The 22,594-nt window shown below is 49.0% G+C and overlaps 2 protein-coding genes across 2 annotated transcripts in view; one reads left to right on the top strand and one right to left on the bottom strand.

The window, feature by feature from the left end:
• The first annotated feature begins 685 nt into the window (after nt 1-685).
• Nucleotides 686-21,760, top strand: TTC1 (tetratricopeptide repeat domain 1). The gene is made up of 8 exons (XM_066559889.1): nt 686-719; nt 1,524-1,841; nt 9,966-10,026; nt 11,101-11,213; nt 11,409-11,445; nt 13,163-13,311; nt 15,217-15,271; nt 20,583-21,760. Exons 2-8 carry the CDS (start codon nt 1,533-1,535, stop codon nt 20,714-20,716), a joined length of 858 nt encoding a protein of 285 aa, XP_066415986.1. The 5' UTR covers nt 686-719; nt 1,524-1,532; the 3' UTR covers nt 20,717-21,760.
• The window catches only part of PWWP2A (PWWP domain containing 2A), a 31,130-nt gene continuing 28,896 nt past the window's right edge, over nt 20,361-22,594 (bottom strand). Inside the window, exons 4-5 of the transcript XR_010784582.1 lie at nt 22,320-22,473; nt 20,361-20,626 (exon numbers count right to left, since the gene is read on the bottom strand). The gene's annotated coding sequence lies outside the window, so the exon portion shown is untranslated. The remainder of the gene's footprint in view (nt 20,627-22,319; nt 22,474-22,594) is intronic.

Genomic DNA, 22,594 nt, shown 5'->3' with positions numbered 1-22,594 from the left:
CTGGGGACGTGGTGGGGTTGGGCACAGCCAAGAGCTGGGGCTGCAATTGGATCAGGGAAGTTCCTGGGATCAGTCCAGGCTGGGGATGCCAGGTGGACAGTGAGGTGGTGGGGGAGAGCTGGGCATGGAAAATGAGCCCCTGGGATGATCCCCGGTGGGCAGCAGGAAGGGTGGGGACTGTGCCCCTCTGCCCTCAGGTGAGGCCCCACCTGCAGAGCTGCCCCAGCACAGCGAGGAGCTGCTGGAGCCAGGCTGGGATGAGCAGGGATGGAGCAGCTCTGCTGGGGGGAAAGGCTGGCACACCTGGGATCGGTCACCGGGACAGGAGAAACTTTGGGGTGGGCTCAGTGTGGCCTCACAGGGCCTGAGGGAGCCAACAAGAAACACAGAGAGAGATTTACACCAGTGGGGTCCTGGGGAGAAAGAGGCCACGGGCAGAACGAGGCACCTGCCCTCACCTGCCCTCACCTAGTCTCACCTGCCCGCATCTGCCCGCATCTGCCCACACCTGCCCCCACATAGTCTCACCTGCCTTTCTCTTTCCTCACCTGCCTTCCTCTGCCCTCCCTCACCTGCGCTCCCTGACGTCACAGCAGAGAACTACAGTTCCCGGCACGCCTCGCGCGTGCCCCCTCGCCCATTGGCTGTCGCTGCCGGAAGCGGTTCCCTCGTGCCGGGGGCGTGGCGGAAGCCGGAAGCCGGAAGTGCGGCTGGTGCAGGTGAGTGCGGGCCGGGGCTCGGGGGTCCGGTCCGGTCCGGTCCGGGGGGACCCGGCGGGGCCGGAGGCGATGGCCCCGGTCTGCACCGTCCCCTCCGCTCCGGGCAGCGCGGGGCGGGCGCTGCCAGCCGGGCACGGCGCCCCGGGGGTCGTGGAGGGGCTGCGCTGGGCCAGCCGTGCCGGGGGCGGGGTGCGGGCCGGGCCCGCGGGGCTGTGCCGGGCCGGGCCGGGCCGGGCTGGGCTGGGCCGGGCAGGCCCCGGGATCCGAGCTCGGCAGTTCCCGCACTCATGGGTGCAGTGCCCTGGCCCCGTGTCCCTGCACGGGACATGGAATTCGGGGAAGTTCCCCCCGCCCCGAGAGATCCGAGTTTCCCTTAGGGATGTCAAGGGCACTTTAAAGATTTGTAAATGTGGATAAGAGAAATTAAATCATTAGGTACATGTAGATGTGTGTAAATATGAAAGGAGACGGGGCAGAGCAGGGCCAGGCTCTGCTCCAGGCCCAGCAGTGGCCCCAGAGCCACGGGCAGGGGCTGAACCCAGGAATTCCCTGCCCAGGAGGCAGAACTGCTGCCCTGGGCAGTGCCAGCCCTGAGCAGAGCCCAGAGAGGGGCTGGAGACTCCCCAGGGGTGTTCCAGAGCCACACGGACACCCCCTGTGCCGTGTGTTTGGGAATGCAGGGGGTGGCCCCTGTGGTCCCCTCCAGCCTCACCCCCCCGCGGGTGCTGGGATTTGTTTGCTAATGAGTCTGTTAATGATGATTATTGAGTGTTACTCCTTTCTCATTGCCACATCCCCTCCCAGGAGCCCAGCATGGAAGAATTTAAAGCTGCAAGCCCACTTGAGGAGTCGCTGAATCACCTGAAGCTGTCGGATCAGAAGGCTCCAGAGACTGCCCCCAGAGATGGCCAGAGCCTGGGCAGGGGCTGTGCCCCCTCCCCAGGCCAGGATCCCACAGAGGAGTGTTTCCATGACTGTCACGACTCCTTTGGGGCCAAGGGAGCTGTGCTGGATGATGAAGGGAACGTTCAGGATGACGGGAGTAGCTCCAGGAAGCAGACAGAGCTAGAGGAAGAATACTTGCTAGAACTAGAGAAAGATATGCCAGAGGAGGAGAAACAGGTAATGCAGAGCACTGGTGTGCAGTGATCTGTGTGCAGTGATCTGTGTGCAGTGATCTGTGTGCAGTGATCTGTGTGCAGTGATCTGTGTGCAGGTGTGAGATGATCTGTGTGCAGTGATCTGTGTGCAGGTGTGAGCTGATCTGTGTGCAGGTGTGCAATGATCTGTGTGCAGTCAGTGCAGGTGTGCAATGATCTGTGTGCAGTCAGTGTTTGGAGTGTTCTGACACAGAGGCACCTTTAAAGCCCTTGAGTTTGACTGTTCTAAATTCCCTCTTTTAGGTACCAAATGTTTGTGCCTTTCCTTGCTGCTCTTACTCCTCACGTTCCAGGGCAGGTTTTGTGTGCCTGAGCAGTGGGTGGGGTGGCTGTGACTCAGAAATCAGTAATTTCAGCAACAAAACTCCCCCTGTTGCTGCTGTCACTGTCTGTGCATCCCTTGGTTTCCCCTGAGTGCCTGCAAGGTGCCTCTCCAAACTCAGCAGATTTCAGGATGGTTTTCCTGAAAGGTTGGTTATGGGAATCCAGAGAGCAGGGGTTCAACTGGAACAGATCCCTGTGGATTAGTGGGGCTTTAATCAAACAAATCCACATTAAATCTGTGAGTTTGCTTTCACTGCTGTCACATTGGACAAACTCATCCTGCAGCAGGGAACAGACAAATGCAGTTTTTCATCTGTGGAACCAATCTTTGTGTAAATATAGAAGTTCCTTGAGGGGGAAAAGCAATACTGGGGAAGGACAACATGGGGTAGAGTCTCCTTGGAGTAGGAGTGAGACTGAAAGTACTTCTGGTCGTGCTGGAGCTGGTGGGAATCCCTCTGGATCTCAGTTTGGGCTCTGAATGGGCACAGTGATGCTGCCAGTTGTAATTCAGCAGTGAAGAATGGGGGGTGGCAGTGGCAGGAGGTGTTCTGGGGCATCCTTTGAGGATTTTAGTGCAAGCCCCTGGCTCTGGGCAGGAGCATCTCTGGCACAGCCCCTCTGGCTCCCTGTGCTGCTGTTTAACTATGCTGGAAACTTTTGTCCTGTGTTTAATTAGAATCTCCTTTATTGCAGAGCCCTGAGCATCCTGGAGTCCCTGTGGGAGGTCAGGGTCTTGTTGTGGCTGCTGTAGGAAGGAGTTTGTTTGATTTGTTTGATTTGGTTTTTGCCCAAAACAGGGCATTCTCCAAATGCATCTCTCAGGTGCTGAGCAGAGGGCAGAAATCTTCCTTGACCTCCTCACACACAAAAATCATTTCATTGCCCTTGGGTTTTTTCCAGTGTGAGTGAGCAGTCCCTTTTTTCTCCTGGTGTTTATTCCTGTCCAATGAGGAGCACTGTCATCATGAGTCACACTGGGGCTGCAGCACCTGCCTGGGACTCCAGAGCTTCAGAGAAAAACTGCTGAAAACTGGGGGGGAATTGTTCTGGAACTGAACTCTGAAAAGAGCAGCAAGCCTGGCAATTGGCTGTGTTAATTTTCCTGCTGTTCCTGCTTTGGGTGTATTTTTAGATAATCATCTCATTTTGCACATGGATCTTTGCCTGCTGTCAAATGACCAAAATAATTGGGAATGTTGAATCTTGGCACTCAGCTTTGTGGAGCTCCACTGAAAGGGGCTATGGGAGTGCAAAACAACAACTGCTTCAAAGTGGGAAGGTTTCCTCAGAGAAAGGCTGGAGGCAGCTGCAGCTCTCATCTTTCTGCAGGTTTATTTCCAGTGGTGGTTTGTGATTTCAGCTACCCAGACTGAGGGATTCTGTCTCTCACCAGCACCCAAAGTACTGCATCAGCAGGTTTTTATGTTCCTCTGAGAAATTTCTGAATTTTTCAGGTTTTCAGATGTAGTTTTTTTCTCTAGCAAAGTATTGCTGGTATCTGATACAAGCAGAGCTGCAGAACTGTGAATGCAGAGCAGAATCAGGAGCTCAGACAGTTGTGACAGCCACTGGAGTGACCCCTTCCATGATCTCCCCCTGGCCAGGTTACTCCTCAATTGCTGTTCCAACTCTGCTCCTTGTACTTGCTACTGATGGCCATGAATTGATTTTTCAAAGTGAAACATTCTGTATATTTTGATTAGAAAAGATTCTGTTAAATGCTGCAGCTTTTAAGGAGAAGTCCTGCAGCCCCAGTCTGAAAACAGTGCTGTACATTCATTTACTGAGAACTTTTTCAAACCTTTAAAGCCTCCTTCCAATGACTCAAAAGGTTGGTTTTTTGAGAAGGGCGATGTGATTTTTTACTTATTTTTTTATTGCAGCTGCAGCAGATGAGACAGAAATAGTCAGAAGTGGTTTTTGGCTGCTGAGGGGGGAGCAGCCTCTCAGCAGCCCTTGCTGGGTCATTGTGAGCACTCAGGGGAGTGCAGCTCTGAGGGTGGTGGCTCACAGGGAAATCAAGCTGGGTTTTTAGATGCAGGGCAGTGCTGGTTGAAGCAGACATCAAACAGCAGCCTGGTGCTGGCACCTGGGGAGATGGATTTGATTTGGCTGCTTGTCTAAAGCACAAAACCTCCCCAGGAGCTGGTGCTGCAGCACCAGCCATAACCTGTGGGCTCAGGGCACAAGGAGAGCTGGGTGTGAGCCCTGCTCCAGCCAAGTGTATGGAGTTACACCTCCTGAGGTTGGGGTTTTTGGTACAAACCCCACTGCTGTGTTCAGCAGCTGGAATAAAGAGGCTCTGTGGAGTGGTGTTCAGTAAAGGGCTGTAGGAAAAGCCTCTGATTTATTCTGGAGATGCAAAGGCAGAGCCTGGGCCTGGCTCTGGGTGTTCAGATTCCAGCAGCTCAGAGGAAAACACTCACCTGTGCAGAGGCTGCTGCAGCTCAGAGGGAAGGAGCAGGGAGGGGTTGTGTGTTGTCTCTAATTACATTTCAAGAGCCCCATACAGGGAGATTTCTGCTGTTAAGCAGCAGGATTCCTTCCAGGGATACCCTGAGAAATCTTCTGTGCACAGAGAAGCAAAATAAGAATTTGCAGGGATATTAAGACACAAACCTGTAAGAAGTTCTCAAAACCACAGCCTGGTTCCTTGCCTGGGCTTGCACCTCTGAGCTTTTTAAGGCTTGAAATTCACCTTTGCAGGGTTTGGTTGTTGTTTCACAAGGCTGCTGCTGCCTCAGCAGGGGCACTGAGCAGCAAATTGCTTTTGATGTATTCCAAGCAGATTTTTCTGGCTGCTTGTCAGTGACAGTGATGGCTTTGACGTGGGGCTGCTCTGCAGAATGAATCTGAGGACACCCAGCAGCTGTTGCAGGGTCATTGTTCAGCCTGGCCAGCTCTCAGGCCACCCTTTCGTGAGGAGTTCATCCTGTGCAGGACTCCCAGTCAGTCCCTCAGCTCCTCCATTGTGGCAGATGCTGTCCTGTCCTGTGGCAAGAACTTCAGCACCTGGCCTCTAATTTTGGATTTGGAAGCCTGTGTTCTGTGAGACACTCAATAAATACCCAATATTCCTCCTGAGCAGTTCCTGCTCTGGCCTCTCCATGTGCCCTGGGCCTGCAGCTGCCTGGATCACAATTCCTGTTCTGACAGCAGGAATGGGTCAGCAACACAAGCAAGAGGAGATTCTTGAGGAGAGTCTTGTGAGCAGCTCTGTAAGAATGGGGTAGAACTGAATTTTAAGAAATAGGATTTTTGAGTGATGCTGGAGATTGTTGCTGGGCTAAACAGTAAATTTCCCTTTTTTTAACCCCCCTGTTTTCTGCAGGCTTTAGGATATGTTAGGGAACATTGGCTTAGTGAAGACATTTCCTTTAAGCTGCTCCCTCCTCACCCTTCCTTTCCTCCCTGTGCCTTTGGGTTGATCCCATTGTTTCCATAAGGGGAAGCTCCTGTATAGAATAAAACATCCTGTCACAAGTTCTGAGTTAAAGCCTGGAGAAGAACATTTGAGCAGTAAATCTGTATCTGCTGGAGTCATTAATTGCAAGAGCTGCTGAGAAGAATTTGAATAAAAGCTGGCATTAGAATCTCCCTGTGTGATTTATAATTCTTTGAGTTTTAAACAAACAAAACTCTTCTGCTGAGTGGCAATTTAATAGGAAGAGGGAAAATTCTCCCTTCATGTCCCTTTGAGTGCTGCTGTCTGATTTGAGTCCTGTGTTCAGTTGTGCATTTCTGTGGCAGGGAGTGCTGCTGTCACATCCAGGCCTTTCCCCTGGTGCTGATGGGGTTGTGGGCAGCTCCTGTCCCTGCCCGAGGCTGTTCCTCTGCACACCAGGGATCAGGGGCGCTCTTGTCACTCAGCAGGGGCCACACTTAGGCTGGGCTTAACTGGGGCTGGCAGGGGGGGCTGTGACCTTCCCTGGTCTGGCACTGCTGCTGCCAATTCCATTTGGGGATTTGGCAGAAGAAAGAGCAAAGTTCTTTTCCATGGAGTCCCAGGGAGCAGGGCCAGGCCAGGTCCATCCCTGCCAGTGCCTTGGCACCCCCCAAGTGCAGCTTTGGAGGTTTGGGGGTGACTCCAACCTTAAACTGAAACCCAAAGCCTGGGATGCAGGATAGAGCAGTAGCTTCCCAAAACTGCAGGGGGAAGCAGACAGCTGCTAATGGGTGACTGAGCAGTGGGACTGGCAGCTGAAAAATGCATTCCTGATCTGTTTAAAATTCCAGTTCCTGTGCCCCCTCTGAACTGAACTGCAGGAATTGGATGTCCTTGGTTTGGGTGACCTGCCCAAGGGACTGAGGGACAGGCTCACTGGAAGTAGAACCTCTCCAGAACTGGAGCCAGGAGCAGTTCCCAGCAAAGGGAAATCAAGGGATCAGTCCCAGCACAGCAGCAGCCAGAGGAAATGTTGGGGGCAGTGTCACAAACTGAGGCTCCCACTGGCTGCTCAGGGATTTCACTTCCAGCACTTTCTGTTGCATTGCTCACTTCCCAAGGAAACAGGGAATTTGTAGGTTGCTGTCTTCTCTAATAATGCTGTTATTATTATAAAAATTACATTTAATATCCAAACAAAATTTATTTCTAATTATACAGTTATAAATGAATTCTATAAAATTCTATTTTATATCATGTTTTTCTTGTTAACCCTGAATGCTCTGGCAGAGCAGCCGAGGTGCAGGGGCTGTGTGGGATTTAGGTTTGTACTTTATTGTCATGAGGCCAGGCTGTCCCTTGTCATGACTTGAGATCATCTCCAGCAGCCCTGGCCTTGCCAGGCAGGTTTGGGTTAAATACTGATTTTTTTCTGAGTATAGGATTGGAATTCAGTATCCAAATTTAAACATTTCTAATCAGGTCCTGTAAGAATCATCACCAGTTACATTCAGTTATTTCTTCTGAACGTCAAAAAATATTTAAACCACATCACAATCAGTGCCTGCCATGCAATTTGTCATCTTTGCATTACTAAAGTTCACAATAAACCCCAAACCTTCAGATTTTGCTGCCACTGAAGAGCAGAAAATCCTTCAGTGGGGAGCTGTGGCTGCCTGCAGGGCTGTGTGTGAGCAGCCCTGGGGCAGGAGCAGGCCAGGATGGCTTTTCCTGGGAATCTGGGATTCAGGCTGACCTTGTTCCCTGCCAGGGAGGGAGGGAGGCAGCTCCTGGGTGTTTGGGGGACCCTGGGGGGACACTGCACATCTCTGGGGACTGATCCATCCCAGAGCTGCTGGGAATTCCCCAGGGCAGGCCTGGAGTGCTCTGGGGCTTTCCCTGGATCTGAGCAGCCTCTCCTCCCTGCAGCAGGGCAGCTGAAATGGAAATCCTGAGAGTTGTTCTGTGCTAGGAATTTCTGTTCCAGGAATGGCTGGATGAGGAATAAATAATGCATTTATTTCACACCCAGCCTGCTTTGCAGGGCAGTGCCTTTAGCATTGAGGGGCTCATCCATTTTTCATGCTCTCACATTTTGTGGAAAAGCCAGAGGAATTGGCTTTGAGATGTTGCTTCTTGGTCAGTGATACCTGAAATGCAAATCCATCGATGTGCAGGAGGTTCCCTGCAGACTTCTCCTTTTTAGAAATACTTTGGCCACTCAGTTTGGAAGTGAAACCCATAAACCAGGGATTTGTTGAAAATGTTGGTCAGGCTCTCACAGAAATGCAAGTTTTGAACCATTGCTGCTTCGCAGGGAGCTGAATAAATTACAAAATCATACACAGAGCTCTTGAAAGTGCTGCTTTGTTGCTTTGTTGTCTTTCCTTTTAGTCCTTTTTTAATATAAAGCTTATTCTTCTGAAGCTTTCTTGCTGCAAATCCCTTTTTATATTAGCATTTAATGTATAATTAGGGCAAACGTAATACTTTAAAATAATTTGGCTAAAATGAAACAAAATATTGATAATGCAGGTGAAACTTTTCATCCAGCATCTCTTGATTCCAGGGTTTCTGCCTCAGGACTGCTGGGAGCATGCTGTAGTTGTGTTGATAATAAAAATCCTTTCATTCTTGTGGAGCTGTAACTGAGCCCTGTGCAGCAGAGAGTGCTCGTGGCACTGAAAGGCCACTTCTAAATAGGTCATGAGCAATGAAGTCAGTGGGGTTTGTGTTTCAGGCAGCCCTTCCCCTCACTGAGGGCATCTGTGGAGATCTTTCCAGCAGGATCCTCATCTCAGACCTGCCCTGTGCTCACATGGTGCTGCTTTGTTCAGTGCCACGAGAGGTTGGGATCATTGTCACCCTCTGTGCCCTGCACAATATTTAAAATGCCTTTTTGTGAGGTCCAGGCAGGAATTTCTGTCTGCTCCCAGGAAAATGGAGGTGTAGCAGTTCCACATTGCCTGTGCTGAGCAGCAGAGTTCTGCATTACACAGAGATCTGGGATTTTCATGCAGCCTGAAGTGTGGCATTTGTATGTTCACGCTTAGAAAGCACCAAGTGTGTCCCTTGGGGTGTTGTGGAAGGGTCTGGGGCTTTGTCAGCCCTCCCTGAGCAAAGGCCCTTCCTGAACAGTTGGGCAGGGTTTGTGTGCCCTGGGTTTTGTGGGGTTTCTTCCAAATGTGAGCAGTGATGGCTGTTGGAGAAGCTGTTTAATGGGCAGCAGGAACAAATGTGATGCTCTGGGCGTGTATCAAAGGGCTCAGGTGAGATTCTGCTGTGGAATTTTGTGCCATGGCTCAGTGTCCTTCCACTGAGGCTGATCTGTTCTCAAGGTGTGCCATGGTCAGGGGAATCAATTCCCAAAGCCACAAAAGCAGGAGGGAGAACCTGGGATTTGGAGCTGTTTGTCAGCTCCCTGGCATAGCTGGGAGCTGCTGCAGTGCTCCACACTCTGTACTATATTTAGCTGTTTCCAAGGAGATGTTCTGTGTGATATTGATAATTGCATTAATCCTTGATTCACACAATCTGCAGGAAAGGAAACTGCTCCTTTTCCTACTGTTGGCTTTTTAATTGCTCAGTGATCTGTCATTTACAGACACCTCCATTGAAGTCCTTTGTGTGCTGGGAGAAAATCCAGTGCTCCAAGGATGGGTTTTGTAGCACTCCTGAGCTCTGGGGGGTTCCTGCCCTTGCCTGCTTTGTTTCAGGACTGTCTGCAGTGGCAGGGATGGCTCGGGGACATCCTGGGGTTTCTGTGTCACAGGCTGGGAGCCTGAGCCTGGCCTCCCCTGGTGCCAGGATGTTCATGGTTGAGAACACAGCTCTGCTCACACGTGCAGTTCCCACTGCACAAAGAACCTGCTTCTGGGGGTTCTCTTTCTCCCCCTAAGAAATCTTTCAGGGCACAAATCTTTCTCAGCCTGGACCTTTTCCTTGTGCATCTCTGAAAATAACTAGAATTGCTGAGGTGGAATTATTTCAAGCAAAACTTGTGAGACTTTACATTTAAAATATATTCTGCACAGTTGACCTGCAGTGAGTGAATTAAATGGAGTTGGAAAGGAGAAGCAAACAGCCAGTAAAAGCTGATGTGTTGGTTTAGAGCATGGAATTCTCCATGGATGCTCTCCCTGCATCCTGGTGGCTGTGGAGTGGAGCTTTTTAATTGCCTTGCTCTTACACTCCAGTGTTCCATGGATATAGAGAGTCTTTCATGTCACAGGCTCTACAAGCAGATCTTGGCAGAGTTAAAACTCTCCAGGTTCTGTTTTATTCTGCTTCCCTTCCATACTTTATTTGGAACTGCAGCTGACCTAGTTGCTCATTTCAGTGAAATACTCTGAGACGTTGTCTTTCCTTTTGTAGAAAAGAAGAAAGGAGAGCACGGGGCTGAAGGAAAAAGGAAATGAGCACTTCAAGAAAGGAGGTGGGTTGGTCATGTCTGAACAGCCTGTGGGTGTGAGATATCCCACATTAGTACTGAGCCATCGTGGGGGTGCTGCAGGAAGCTCTGAGGAAGACCTCACACCGTCCTTGTTGAATTTTATCACCTCTTGCATTTTTCATCCAGCTCTAGAGAAGAGACAGAGCTATCAGAGCTCCTTTAGAGCTGTTTAAATCCAAAGGTTTGAGTACTAAAGCAAGATTCCCATGAAAGCTGAGTGTGTACATACAAAACCATGGATTTTGGACTGCCTTCCAAGAGCCAGGGTTTCTTTCACTGATCAAAAAAGGCTTCCTTGGGGCTCTGAGTTGGGCTGATGGTTGTGCTGAGAACTGATGCAAGATCTGGGGCTCTGTAGCTGTCTTGTACCTTTATACATTGATTTTAGTGAACAAACAGAAGGGGGGAAGTGGTTTTGACACCTGCCTTTGACTGAACGTGCTGTGGGTGGAGGATTCCCAGAGAAATCAGGAATTGCAGGTGTCAGGCAGGGAATCTGTGTGCCCTGAGGAGCAGGCAGAGGCTGGAGATGCCTCATGGAGTCCTCAGGGAACACAGCTCTGGAGTGATTGAACACAGCTCAGGATGATCCCCAGCTCTGGAAGGCATCAGAGAGGGCAGGAGGGAAGAGCTCAGCCCAGGAGAGCCACAGGCCTGGAGTGTTGCTGGAGTCTCACCCCAGGCCTCTCCTTGATCTTTCAGTCAGGTGAAGATGATGTGGCCATAAAAGCTCCCTGCAGCTGCTCTGGGCAGTGCAGTGACAGCTTTCAGCACTTCATCCAAAGGGATTGCACCTCTGCTCAAAGAGGAAACAATGGCAGGGGTGAGAATTACATCCACTCCTGCTGCACTTGTTGCATTCAGCTGTTTTTATAAGCAAAATTAAGTAAATCCTAAAACAATCAATTGTATTTATGAACTCAGTAATGATCTTTGAGAGCAGCTACTGATCCTGGTGTCACATTACCAGATATTGAGAACTGTTTCCCAAGGAGCCTCAGCCATGGGTTCAGAGTTTGAAATGAATGGTTTGGTTTGGGTTTTGTTGCTCTGCAGACTATGGAGAGGCAGAAGACTCCTACACCAAGGCCCTGCAGGTCTGCCCAGCCTGCTTCCAGAAGGACAGGGCTGTTCTGTTCTCAAACAGAGCTGCTGCAAAAATGAAACAGGTCAGTGCTGCTTTCATTCTGTGCCCCCCTGGACTGAGTGTGGCTCAAATGCAATTGTGAAGGGATCAGAGCCCTCCAGTCCCAGCTGTGCCCCATCCCCACCTTGTCCCCAGCCCAGAGCACCGAGTGCCACCTCCAGGGCTGGGGATGTGAAGAAATGTGACTTCAATCTAACAAAACTGTTTTGTGTTCTAGGACAAGACAGAGGCTGCCCTGAGTGACTGCACCAAAGGTATTTTTTTCCTCTCTGTGCTGTCCTTGGGCCAGATTTTTGTACATAAATTGTGTCATTTAGTGCCTTTACTGCAGAGCTGTAATTTTGGGCATAAAGGTCTTTAAAGAACTGAACAGAAAGCACCTGATTTGTATTACTTATTTTGTAAAATGTCTGTCAAACCTTTCCTATCTGCAGTAATTTACTTTCTATTCTCTTGTACCATAAGGCTGCAGTTTGTACTTGTTTTTAAGAGGACAGTCTTTTCTGTGGAAACTGTTTCCCACACCTGTGATTTCAAAGCCACTTCCACCTGCTATCCCCCCCAAATCCTGGTTTAATCCCAGGTTCCAAAGCACTCTGAGGCTTTATAGAGTTAACAGCATTCTCAAATCCCTTTCCTGCACAGCTTTTGCTTTGTCACCAGGGCTTATGTTCCCCTGTTCCTGCCCTGCACAGTTCTGTCTCTGCACCTTCTGGTGGAATCAGTTCAGCTGTGCTTTGCTTTATTGCTTCCACCCACTCACCCACCCTCGAGTGTTTGTTAAACTCCCTGTGACAGCTGGGGAAAAAATCCAAATTACCAATCAGAGAACTAATCCAGTGGCTGTGTGCCAGCCCTGCCTGCACAGAAATGGGAGCTGTGCTTGCTGAAAGGGCTCCTGGAGGTACCAAATCCTCCCTGGCCTCTCTCACTGGGGCTTTGCCTGGTTTTGGAACTGCTGCTTTCTGAAAAACACCTTGAATTTTGCAGTGGCTCAGAGGAAATCAATGTGCTTTGAGCAGAGAGACTTCAGCTGCCAGGGCCTGACACTCCCCAGGGACAGGAACACAGCAGAGCAATTCAGTCACCTGCAGCTTGCTGACTGTGCCATTGCCTTTGTCCTTGCCAGAAGAGAAACTGGAATATTTACCTGGATGATCTGAGATTTAATTGTCCCCAGAACCATTTTAATGAGCTGGGAATTATAAAATGGACAGAGCTCTTTCTGTGATAAAAATCTTTCGCATTCCCAGTTTCTGTGGTGAAATCTTTCACATTCCCTGTTTCTGTGGTGAAAAATGGATGAAGGAATTCTTGAGGAATTACCATGTGGAGGTGACTGCTGAGTTTAGCATTCAGTCTGAACTGTACTGCACAGAGCCCTGGCTGCCAAGGGAATGAGGGGAGGAAGAGCTGAGATGCAGTCAGGATGCCCCTCTGCCAGCTCACAGGGCTGCAATCACTGTTTGTGCATTCCCAACACAACCTGAACCGTTTGATATCAAATTCAGAAGAGCTCCAGAAATTCTCCTGGAGTTTGTCTCCACTTGAACTGAGATAAGCGTGGCAAGGCTGATTTTCCCTGCTGTGTGTGTCTGGAGGGATGTTTAACTTTAGCTGCAATCTAATAATAGCCACTTGCTAAACACACAAAAACTGAAATATCTTGCAGGTCCTTAAAGTTTCTGTAGCATCACTTAGAATCCCTGCACGGATAGGATTGCACATTTAAAGCTTTGTGATCATAAATCACTTCCATCTGTGAGAGGTTGTGGACATTAAATGAAATATGATCATGAGACTGTCCCAGGCAGCTGCTTCTGAATTCCAGCTTAGCTTTAAGCTGTGCCTCTGCTTGATCCTGAGTTACATTCTAAGGACAACTTACAAATGTAATACACACTTGAGAATTCATTTGAGGGCTGGAGAAATGTTTCAAGTACAGTCCTGGGCTTTGCTTTTGTTTTGCAGCTGTGGAATTAGACCCTCACTATGTCAGAGCTTTGCTGAGGAGAGCAGAACTCTATGAAAAAACAGAAAAATTAGATGAAGCTCTGGAAGATTATAAGGCAGTCCTAGAAAAAGACCCCTCAGTTCATCAAGCCAGAGAAGCTTGCATGGTAAGCTTAAGCCTTTCAGTGAACTTTGGCCTAACTTATTTTTCATTATTTTAGTTCAGCTTCACACCAGTGAACCTGCAATGGATTCTGCCTCAGAAGGAAAGAGAAACTCACATGCATCACCTGCAGATTTGTCTCTAAACCCACTCTGAATATGTTGTTACAAAAATCTTCTTGAAAGGCTTAATTGTTTTAAGTCTCCATTTGGGAAAATAAATCATTAGCAGTGATTGTGCCCCCCTTTTCCCCACACTGTGGTGTTGTAAGTGACAGATTAGGAACAGCTTTTATGGCATATTAGGCAAGAAACCTTGCCTGGAATGATTTCCTGGGGGACTGGATCAGTTGCACTGATGGCAGAAAATATTCTGCTTAACTGTGTGAGTGCTGTTGGTGCTGAGGGGTGACCCCATAGAACAGCTGAGCTCCCATAAAGGACCTGGAGCTGGGCTGGGGCTTCCCCTGGGCCAAGAGCAGCTCCCCAGGGAATGGGCACAGCCCAGAGCTCCAGCAGGGTCTGGACACTGCTCCAGGGATGCCCAGGCTGGGGTTGCTGGGTCTGTGCAGGGCCAGGAGCTGGGCTGGATGATCCTGCTGGTCTCTCCCCTCTGAGGATAATCCAGGATTCTGAGTCAGACCCTCAGGGCTGGCTGGTTCTGTTCAGGATGCTTGGAACCCCAGCACTGTCCCTGGACCCCTGCAGAGCCAGGATTTCCTCCCAGGCCCTGGTGATCCCACAGCAGAGCCCTCACCCAGCCCCAGCAGGGAATCCCCAGATGCTCCTTCAGCCCCAGTTCAGAATGCTCAGTGTTTATTCCTGATTTCTGTGCCTGGGCAGTGCAGAGGGTGGGGTTCACCCCCTCCTGCTCCCTGAGCTCCCTTGGCCAGGCAGAGCCTTTGGCTGCAGAGCCCTTTGGACAAAATGCCCTCAGATTCCCCTGCCCTGGCATTCCTTCAGCTGGTCCTTGTCAGATTTGAGGGAAGAAGCAAACTATTGAGACTGAAGCTTAAAACTCCCTTCTTGAAAACCTGTTCAAGAAATCCTGACAGCTATAATTTTGCACTTTTCAAATATTCATCATCAATCTCTAAATCTCATCATGAACCCCCCCAAGTTTCAGCTGTTGACTCCACATACCTGGTTACATCTCTAACCTGGAGGAGGCTGAGCAGCTTTGCTCTGCTGTCAGGTAAAAGTGTCTCTGCTTTGCAGGAATATCACAGGATCTTTTCCCTCTCACTGGCAATGAAAATGATGCCTCAAGAAAATCTGCAAATGGGTTTCATTCACAGTTAGAGCAAATCTTCCTCCTCCCTGCCCACAGGAATGATCTCACACTGCTCCAGGGAATGTCATGACCCTGTTAAATGACAGATTGAAAGATGAAATGCACAATAGTTCTCTGATTCCTGATTTGGTACCTGCTCCAATACTCGAGCACTGTTTGTATTTCAGGAGTGCAGAGCTGGGGTTCTGATTTCAATCCTCAGTTATTTTTGACCTTTTCAATGCCAGACTAAGCAGTTTGGAATTATCATGTTTGTGCTCAAATCTCCCCAGTTGCTGCTTTCCCAGAAGGTTTCATTACATGGAAGCAGTGGTTAGGTTTGGGTTTTCACAGGTGTGTAACTGTTGGGAGAATTTCAGCCTCCACATAGTTTTTGAGGGATTTTAGGGCAGATGAAGAGATTTCCCAGAAGCAGCTGTACTTTGGGATAAGTATCACAGACACCAGATAAAAATGGGTGTCCATAAGGGCATTCCTGGAGTGGGAGATGCTGAGGCTCTGCATTAGCAGTGTTCTGGAACTGCACACCAGGATTTGTGTCTGTCACTGCTGATGTCCAAAATGGGAGCATTAGTGAAAGCAGGGATCTGATTCCAGTTTTTCTCTCTCTCCACAGAGATTACCACAGCAAATTGAGGAGAGGAATGAAAAATTAAAGAAAGAAATGTTGGGTGAGTAGTATGTACTTCCATAAAAACCTTCATAATCTACTAGAAAAAAATGCATGAATAGAATCTCTTGTATAAAATCTAAAGGAGGTAAATCTGAAAGGAAATATTTGTTCAGTCTTAAACAAAACTCCTGATTTCTTTGTAATTCTCAATTGCTTGGTTTCACCTTCAGTAAATTGGAGACAAGGAATTCTCCCATGCAGAAAAGGCCATTATTCCATTTAAAGAAAGAAAACTTAAAACCTTCTAAAACAATTTCATATTGGTGTATTTAAGAGCTGGGGAAGGTGATTTGACACAGCCCAACTGCTCAGCCCTTTCTCCCTGCAAATAAGCCTTCAAAGCAAACATTCCCATGAAAGGGATAAACCAGGGCTTTCACTAAACCTGTGCCTAAAGGAACTCCCCCAGCTGGAATAACTGGGCATGTTTGATCTGGGGGCTGAAGAAATAAATGTGATTCTTTCTGCAGCACTTCCAGCCCAGAGACCTCCAAGTGTTCGTGTTTGTCTTGATTTATTCAGCATTTCATTGCCTTGATTTATTCAGCATTTCATTGCTCTTTGGTTGGAGGCTGAATTGGACCCAGCCAGGGTTAGCACCAGGAGTGGAATTGCCATTCCTAGGGCAGTGTTTGGCTGCTCTGCAGAAAATCAGGTTAAACAACTCAGCCTGTCTTTCACACTGATTCTTGGGGTATTTGGGAAGAAGACTGTTTCAGCTTATGCTGATATTCTTCTGTAGTTTCTTTTCTGCAGCCTCTGATTTGCTCTGGCTTTGTTCTGCTCTGACCTAGCAGAGTGTCAGTGAGGCTTTGCAGAGCTTTACAGGCTCAGAGCCTGCTTCCCCCATTGTGCTGAGAACAGGCCCCAAATAAAGCAGGTTAAGGGTGCTGGGGCTATAAATAAATGACAAATGCAGAAAATCTCCGGAAGGATCAGGCCCATTGGTAGGACAGGGATGGGTTTCAGCACAAAGTAATATGAAAATAATTCCTGATCTTTGCTGAACTCTAAAGGGCCTCACTAATCACAAGGGATTTGACTGGAACAGTAAATCCAGCCCCTGCACTGCTGCTTTTTTCCTGGGTGTCAGACTAGGTGGGATCTCTTTTAACAGGGTTAATACTTTAAAAGTGGCAGTTGAGATTTCAGAACTGGGCTGGGCTTTTGGGAACCACTCAGACTGTTTCAGTTGGGATTCTGGAGAGAGAAATCTCTTCTCAGTGCTGTCACACAAGGAGTTCAAAGAGCTGGAGAGCCAGACTGAGAGCAGGGTAGGACAACACAGAACCTGTGTTCATCCCCAGCCTGGTGTGTGACAGGAGTGTCACAGTTCTGGTTAAGTGACAGTGATGGTGGCAGTGGTGGCTGTCCCACAAACTGAGGGGTTTCTACAAAACATTCTCCTGAAATGAAGTCAGGAATGTGGGCAGCTCCTTCTCCTGAGTGTTCCAAGGTTCCCTGTGTGCTGTTGTTAAGGGAGGCAGTGGGGATGCCATGGAGCAAGGAAACACTTCCAAGGTTTGCAGAGTGCTGCAGCTCTGTCTGAGGTCAGGAAAGCCCTGGAGGGGGGCTTGGATGGGCGTTCAGAAGGTGTGGGAGAAGAGAAACTCGGTGGAATGTGGTGGTTCCGAGATTCCTTTGGATTGTTTTGTTGTCCAGTGAATTTGTTTGAAGCTGTTCCCACTTTCCCACCCTTCCTGATGGCATTTCCCACTGCCAGGATGGAGCTGGCTCGTGGCACTGTGGCTGGAACTGGGTGACTGGGCTTGGGCAGTGCCAGGGGGACATTCCTGCTTTCCCAGGGGGCAGCTCAGGTGCCTGGGTTGAATTCCAGACTTTTGGGCTCCAGCACAGCAAGTCTGAGGCATCCTGATAGTTCCAGGCCAGGCCTGCTGCAGGAGCACTGGCTCGAAACTGAAATTAGGAGCAGTGTCCCAGTTTGTGCCTTGGCTCCTTTGGATGTTGAGCTGATCCTCAGTCACTGAATTGGCCTCTCCTGGTTTAGCTGAGCTTTTATTCTTTCAACTCAAGCAAGGCCTGGGTTGTCCAACCATCTCATACTGTCATGGAACTGGAGCTGTGTACAAACAAAGCCAGATAAATGGAGTGCATCCTCCTCCTCCCCAAGTGTGTTTCCTGTTTCCCAGGGCTGCAGCTCATTTCTGTCAGAGCCTGAAGCCCCTGTGCAGTGCTTGTGTGTAAATAACCCAGAGCACACATTCCTGCCTGGATTTTCCTTCTGGCCCATGTGACTGCTGGGGTTGATGTCACCACAAGAATCCTGGTTTGTGGCCAGGCCCAGCCCACTGGTGCTGTGTCCCCAGGGATCTCCCTTCTGCAAGGCTGGCATTTGTATTTCAGTTCTTGCCATCTTTGATCAGCTCCTTGCCACTGAAGCTTGCTCAGGATGAAGGGAGCCCTGAGCTCACACCAGAGAGCTGCTCTTGGGGCAGGAGATGTGAGATCCAAGAGGCTTTTCCTCCTTCTGAGCATCCTCTGCCCCAGTGACTGTGAACAGTGACCATTCTCTGGGCTGGTTTGTGTTTCTCTCCTTAAAGCCAACGATTTGCAGTCTTGTTTAGAGACTTTTATAATTATTGTGATATCTGGGAGCCCCCCTTTGGGGAGAGGGTGTGAGGAGAGGGGGGCTTTGGAATGGTTTTAGTAATCTGGGGGCCAGAGCTCCTCACCTGGGCCTTCCTGCCCAGAAGAGATTTTTCCAGCAACCTGAGATCAGCAAAGACATTTATCAGGCTTTGTGCCTAAAGAATTATGGGGTTTGTTTGGGTTTTTTTTCTATTGACAGTTATGTTGTGTTTGCAGCTGAGCTGCTGAACCCCAACCCTGCACAAGGTGCTTTTAAGCAGTTAAATCAGAGCCAAATGACAGTTACAGTTCAGCCCTCATTTACCATTTAGGGAAGGGAGAAGGATTTGCCCTTGCTCTTTTAATTGCTTAAAAATGTTGGTAATACAAGAAGTTACACAGAGAAGAGACCTCATCAGGAAATTTGTCTTTTCTCCAAAAGAATTCTTTACACAAGCAAGATGGAGCTTTTCAACTTCCAAACCTCACATTAACACCAGCAACTAAGCCAGAATTATTGCCAGAAAGACTGAATAGCAATTAATTTTGGCTGTTACATCTTAATGTAAATTGTGAGTAATCTTTTCCTGCATCTGCCTCTTTCAATAGCGTGTTGAATTGCAGTTTAGGTGAGTAATGAATCACAGACTTCTGAGCCCTAAATTGATTTTTACAGTTCTGTTTTCTTGTTAACCTCTGAATATTTGCTTTGGTGAAAAACCTGAATGTGCTGGAGTTGCAGGTGGAAAATAAACAGGGTGTGTTTGAAAGAAAAAGAGCAAAATGTGTGAGAATAAGGGCAGAGGGAGGAGAGGGTGACCCTGCTTGGGGACAGGGAGTGGTGGAGGCTGGGCAGCCTCTGCAGCTGAGTCCCAGCTCCACGTGGTGCCTTTTCCTTCCTCCCAGCACAGGCTGTGAGGGAGCTTTTCTTTAGGAGGGGGTTGCAGTTCACTACAGCCCTTAATTTAGGGCTGAAAGGAGCTGTGGGAGGAGGAGGCAGAGCTCCCCTACAATGCTGGCTCTGTGTGTGCCAGGACAGCAGCAGCAGCTCCGGGCTGCAGTGCCCGGAAAAGCCAAGGCTTCCTTCTGCCTCATGAACAATTAATTCAGTGTGGCTGCCCCAGAGCCTGCCTGGGGAGGGACAGAGCAGGAAGGTGAGCAGGGATGTGCTGCTGGAATTATCATAAAGCCCAAATCCCTGCTCCAGCTGCAGGGTGGGTCCTGAGGCAGTCAGGGGTGTTTATGGGTTTGGAAAAGAGCATCCAGCTCCCTGCAACTGGAAAAAACCTCTCCAGTGTGCTGCCAGGCAAGCTCTGCTCTCCTGCCCAGCTGCAGGGCTGGGGGGCTCCAGCCATGCCAGATTCTGCAGGATTCTCCACTGAGACACTGCTCACCCCAGACCTGAAGCTCAGCCCTGGCCAAATGTTTGTCCAGAAGTACAAAAAAACCTCTTCATGTCACTCAGACAGATGCTACCAAAATGCTCTTATAGCCAAAATGCTTTCAGGGTGCTGCAGAAAGGGATGAATGTCATAGTTAAATAATCTTAAACAGGTGTACCTTAAAAAAAATAAATAAAGATGTACAAAGGAGTCAATCCTACCTGAGCTGCTGCTGGAGTGGCTTTGGTCACATCCCTGAGCCACCTCATCTGTGAATTCCCATTAAAAAAGTTGAAGGAAACTTGTGTCTCCCCACCCCTTTGCTTTGGTGGGCTCAGGATAAGGTTGTCTTTTTCCAGATACTGGGAAGAAATCCTTCCCTGGGAGGGTGTGAGGCCCTGGCACAGGTGCCCAGAGCAGCTGGGGCTGCCCCTGGATCCCTGGCAGTGCCCAAGGCCAGGCTGGACACTGGGGCTGGAGCAGCTGGGACAGTGGAAGGTGTCCCTGCCATGGCAGGGGTGGAATAGATGATTTTTAAGGTCCCTTCCAGCCCAAATTCCAGGATTTCACTTGCCCCAGAGGCCCAGGTGAGGTGAGCACAGTGCCAGGGGGTTCTCAGGACTCCAAGCCCCTCCAGGCAGGAATAGCTGTGGCATTCCCAGGTGTGGTTCCAGGCCCTTGGCTGCTGCAGCTGCTCAGTGGATTTTCCATGGCAGCAATTTCTGTTGTCACACTCAGCTCCCAGCAAAACAAAACCCATTCCCTGAGGATCAGTGCAGGTGGGAGCTTCTGGAGAGATGGGGTTTGCCTGGGGAGGCAAACCTTGAGAAGGCTTCAACTTGTCCAAACTTCTGCTTTTCCTTTGGGAAATCTACAGTTCTACATTGAAACCAGGAGGAAAAGAATGATTTTCTTTGAAAACTGGCAATCTTCTTCCCTTGTGTTGTCATGCCAGGGGTTTGTGTTCAGCCAGCAGTGAAGTTGTTACCTCTGCTTCCTGTTTCACTTCATCTATTCTGTAATTTCTATATAGGATTTTTTAAAGGATGTCCTTTTGTTGTCCTTCCCCTCTTACAGCTGTACCAAGATCCATTTTCCAGACTCAGGAATCATGTATGTTCCTTATACTGACAGGACTTTATTAACTCTCATACTCTACGGATATTTAACAGTGATTTTTAATTCCTGCTAAGAGCCTAAATATTAACAAAATGCAGAGATTTCCTCAGCATTTACCTGTGCTGGATAAATCAGCAGGGCTGGGCTGTAGCTGGGTGTAATTCCAGGGGATTTTCCTCTGCTCAGCTCTCACTGTGTTCTCTTGGAATGTCACTGCAGGCAAACTGAAGGATCTGGGCAATTTGGTGCTGCGTCCCTTTGGCCTGTCAACAGAGAACTTCCAGATCAAACAGGATTCATCTACTGGCTCCTACTCCATCAACTTTGTTCAAAACCCCAACAACAACAGATAACATGGATTCAGTGTGGCTCTGCACATCCCGTGCCAGGATCCAGCAAACCAACAGCCTCCCCCCCCAGGGCAAGAGGAGACTCAGCAAACTCATTTCCCAGCTTGTGAAATTATTTGCAATGTGGATGTAAAGCAACTCATTCAACTTCTCATAGTGATAACTGTGTCCAGTGTGTGATTTATTCTTTTTTTTTAATTTATTTTTCCCCTTCCCTTGTGGTGTTTGGCTTTTCCAAGAGGCAGTTCCTTGGTTTGGCCCACTCAGTGCTGGCAGCAGCAGCTCAGGGGAGTCCAGAGGCTGGGACAGAGGCTGGTGGTGTCCTGGGGATGGGGAGATGCAGCAGCAGCACTGCCCCACCCTGGACACAGCTCTGCCCTGGAATCATGGATCTTCCAATAAAGGCTTGGTACTTCTGCTCTTGGGCTTCTGAGGTTCTTGCCTGGCTGAGCCCTCCCCAAGGGGGGTTTGGTGTTGAGGGTCCCACAGATAACACCTGGCAGGACACTCATAGCAAGCAGTGGGGTTTTTGGCCCTGCTTGCAGCAGTGTTGTCATTTAGCTTTATGCCACCCTTTCAGCAGTTTGTTTACTGGGTATTAATTTTTCTGAAGGCAGCAATGACATTTTGTGCCTCCCTCTCCATCTGCACACCTTGTAAAGGTACCTTCAAGTGAAATGTGCTTGTCTGAGATCCATTGATTTGCAGAGATGCACAGGAGTTGATTGCAGAAGGTCTCCACAGTAACTGGACCTTGAGGACTTGGAAGTGTTTCTAGAATGAGATGACCTCTGAGATCCCTTCCAGCCCAAACCAGGCTATGATATAAATAATACAAGTATAAATATAAATATATATGTATGTGTATATATATTTATATGTTCTGTTGTGGTTCATTCAGGTTTTGGAGAAGGTGCCTTTTGTAATTCCTGCTTTCCTGGGGTTTATCAGGGCTGAAGTGCTTGCATTGGAGGCAGATTCTGCAGTTGTCTCCATGCAGATTTCAGTACATGATTTAATTAAATAATTAGCAGTGGCTGCCTTGGCTGTTGGGTGTCATCTCCAATTCATTTCAGGAAGTCTCTGTGTGTCAGAAATTCAGGAGCTGCAGCCTTTCACTGAAAGGAAAAGCCTTTCCAGGCACAGCAGGTTTGGTGCTTTAATGTCATTTTTGTCTCTGCAGCTGTGCAGAGTTGTTTTGATTGTTAAACTCTGTCCTGCTGCATTTTTAGTTTAGTTTTAGTTTAGAGCTGGGCCTGGGGTTGAATCAGCTGTGAAACCTCTGCTACCTGAGCTGAGCTCTGCAGGGAAGCTTCAGTGGCTTGGGATTAGTAGAAATGTTAATAATCTTCCCTAAAACCTGGAGCAGTGCAGAGCAAAGGAGAGCCCTGGGCAGGGCTGGGCTGGGTTCAGGGGCAGGCCCCAGCACCAGCTGGGCCTGGTTCCAGTCACCTGCAGCATCCCAGCACACCCCTGCCATGGACAAAATGGAACCACTTTGGAACTACCCTGGATGCTTTAAATGTTAAATTTTTTTATAATCCTTTAACATTTCCTTGCTCTGACCAGTGGGTTCTGTCCCTGCCCTGTGTGCAGTGTCACTCACCCGTGGCTGGCTCTTGTGCCCAGTTTCCAGTGGCCTTTTCCAACCAGCTGCCTTGGGGACAGGATTGCTGTTCCTTCCACTCTGTTCCTGCTTCACCCCTTTGGAAGCCTGGGGAGCTGCAAATATTCCTTCTCAGCTGGAGACTGGGGAATTTCTGGGAAATAGAAGCACAACAAAGCTTTTGAATTTCCTACCTGCTGTGCAAACACATCATCAAATCATTGTGCAACTCCCCTGCAGGATGCCTGATGTGCACCTGGAGCTTCCAATGAAGG

This window comes from Molothrus aeneus, chromosome 15 (assembly GCF_037042795.1).
Source record: "Molothrus aeneus isolate 106 chromosome 15, BPBGC_Maene_1.0, whole genome shotgun sequence".
Lineage (NCBI taxonomy): Eukaryota > Metazoa > Chordata > Aves > Passeriformes > Icteridae > Molothrus > Molothrus aeneus.
Note: the sequence above shows the minus strand (reverse complement) of the source record. Positions and strands in the feature narration are given on the sequence as shown.

Excerpts from the sequence above, each read along its gene's own strand:
- TTC1 (XM_066559889.1), top strand. The coding sequence starts at position 1,533 with ATGGAAGAATTTAAAGCTGCAAGCCCACTTGAGGAGTCGCTGAATCAC. Across the intron at positions 1,842-9,965 it reads TGCCAGAGGAGGAGAAACAG|AAAAGAAGAAAGGAGAGCAC; the intron begins GTAATGCAGAGC and ends TTCCTTTTGTAG. Across the intron at positions 10,027-11,100 it reads TGAGCACTTCAAGAAAGGAG|ACTATGGAGAGGCAGAAGAC; the intron begins GTGGGTTGGTCA and ends GTTGCTCTGCAG.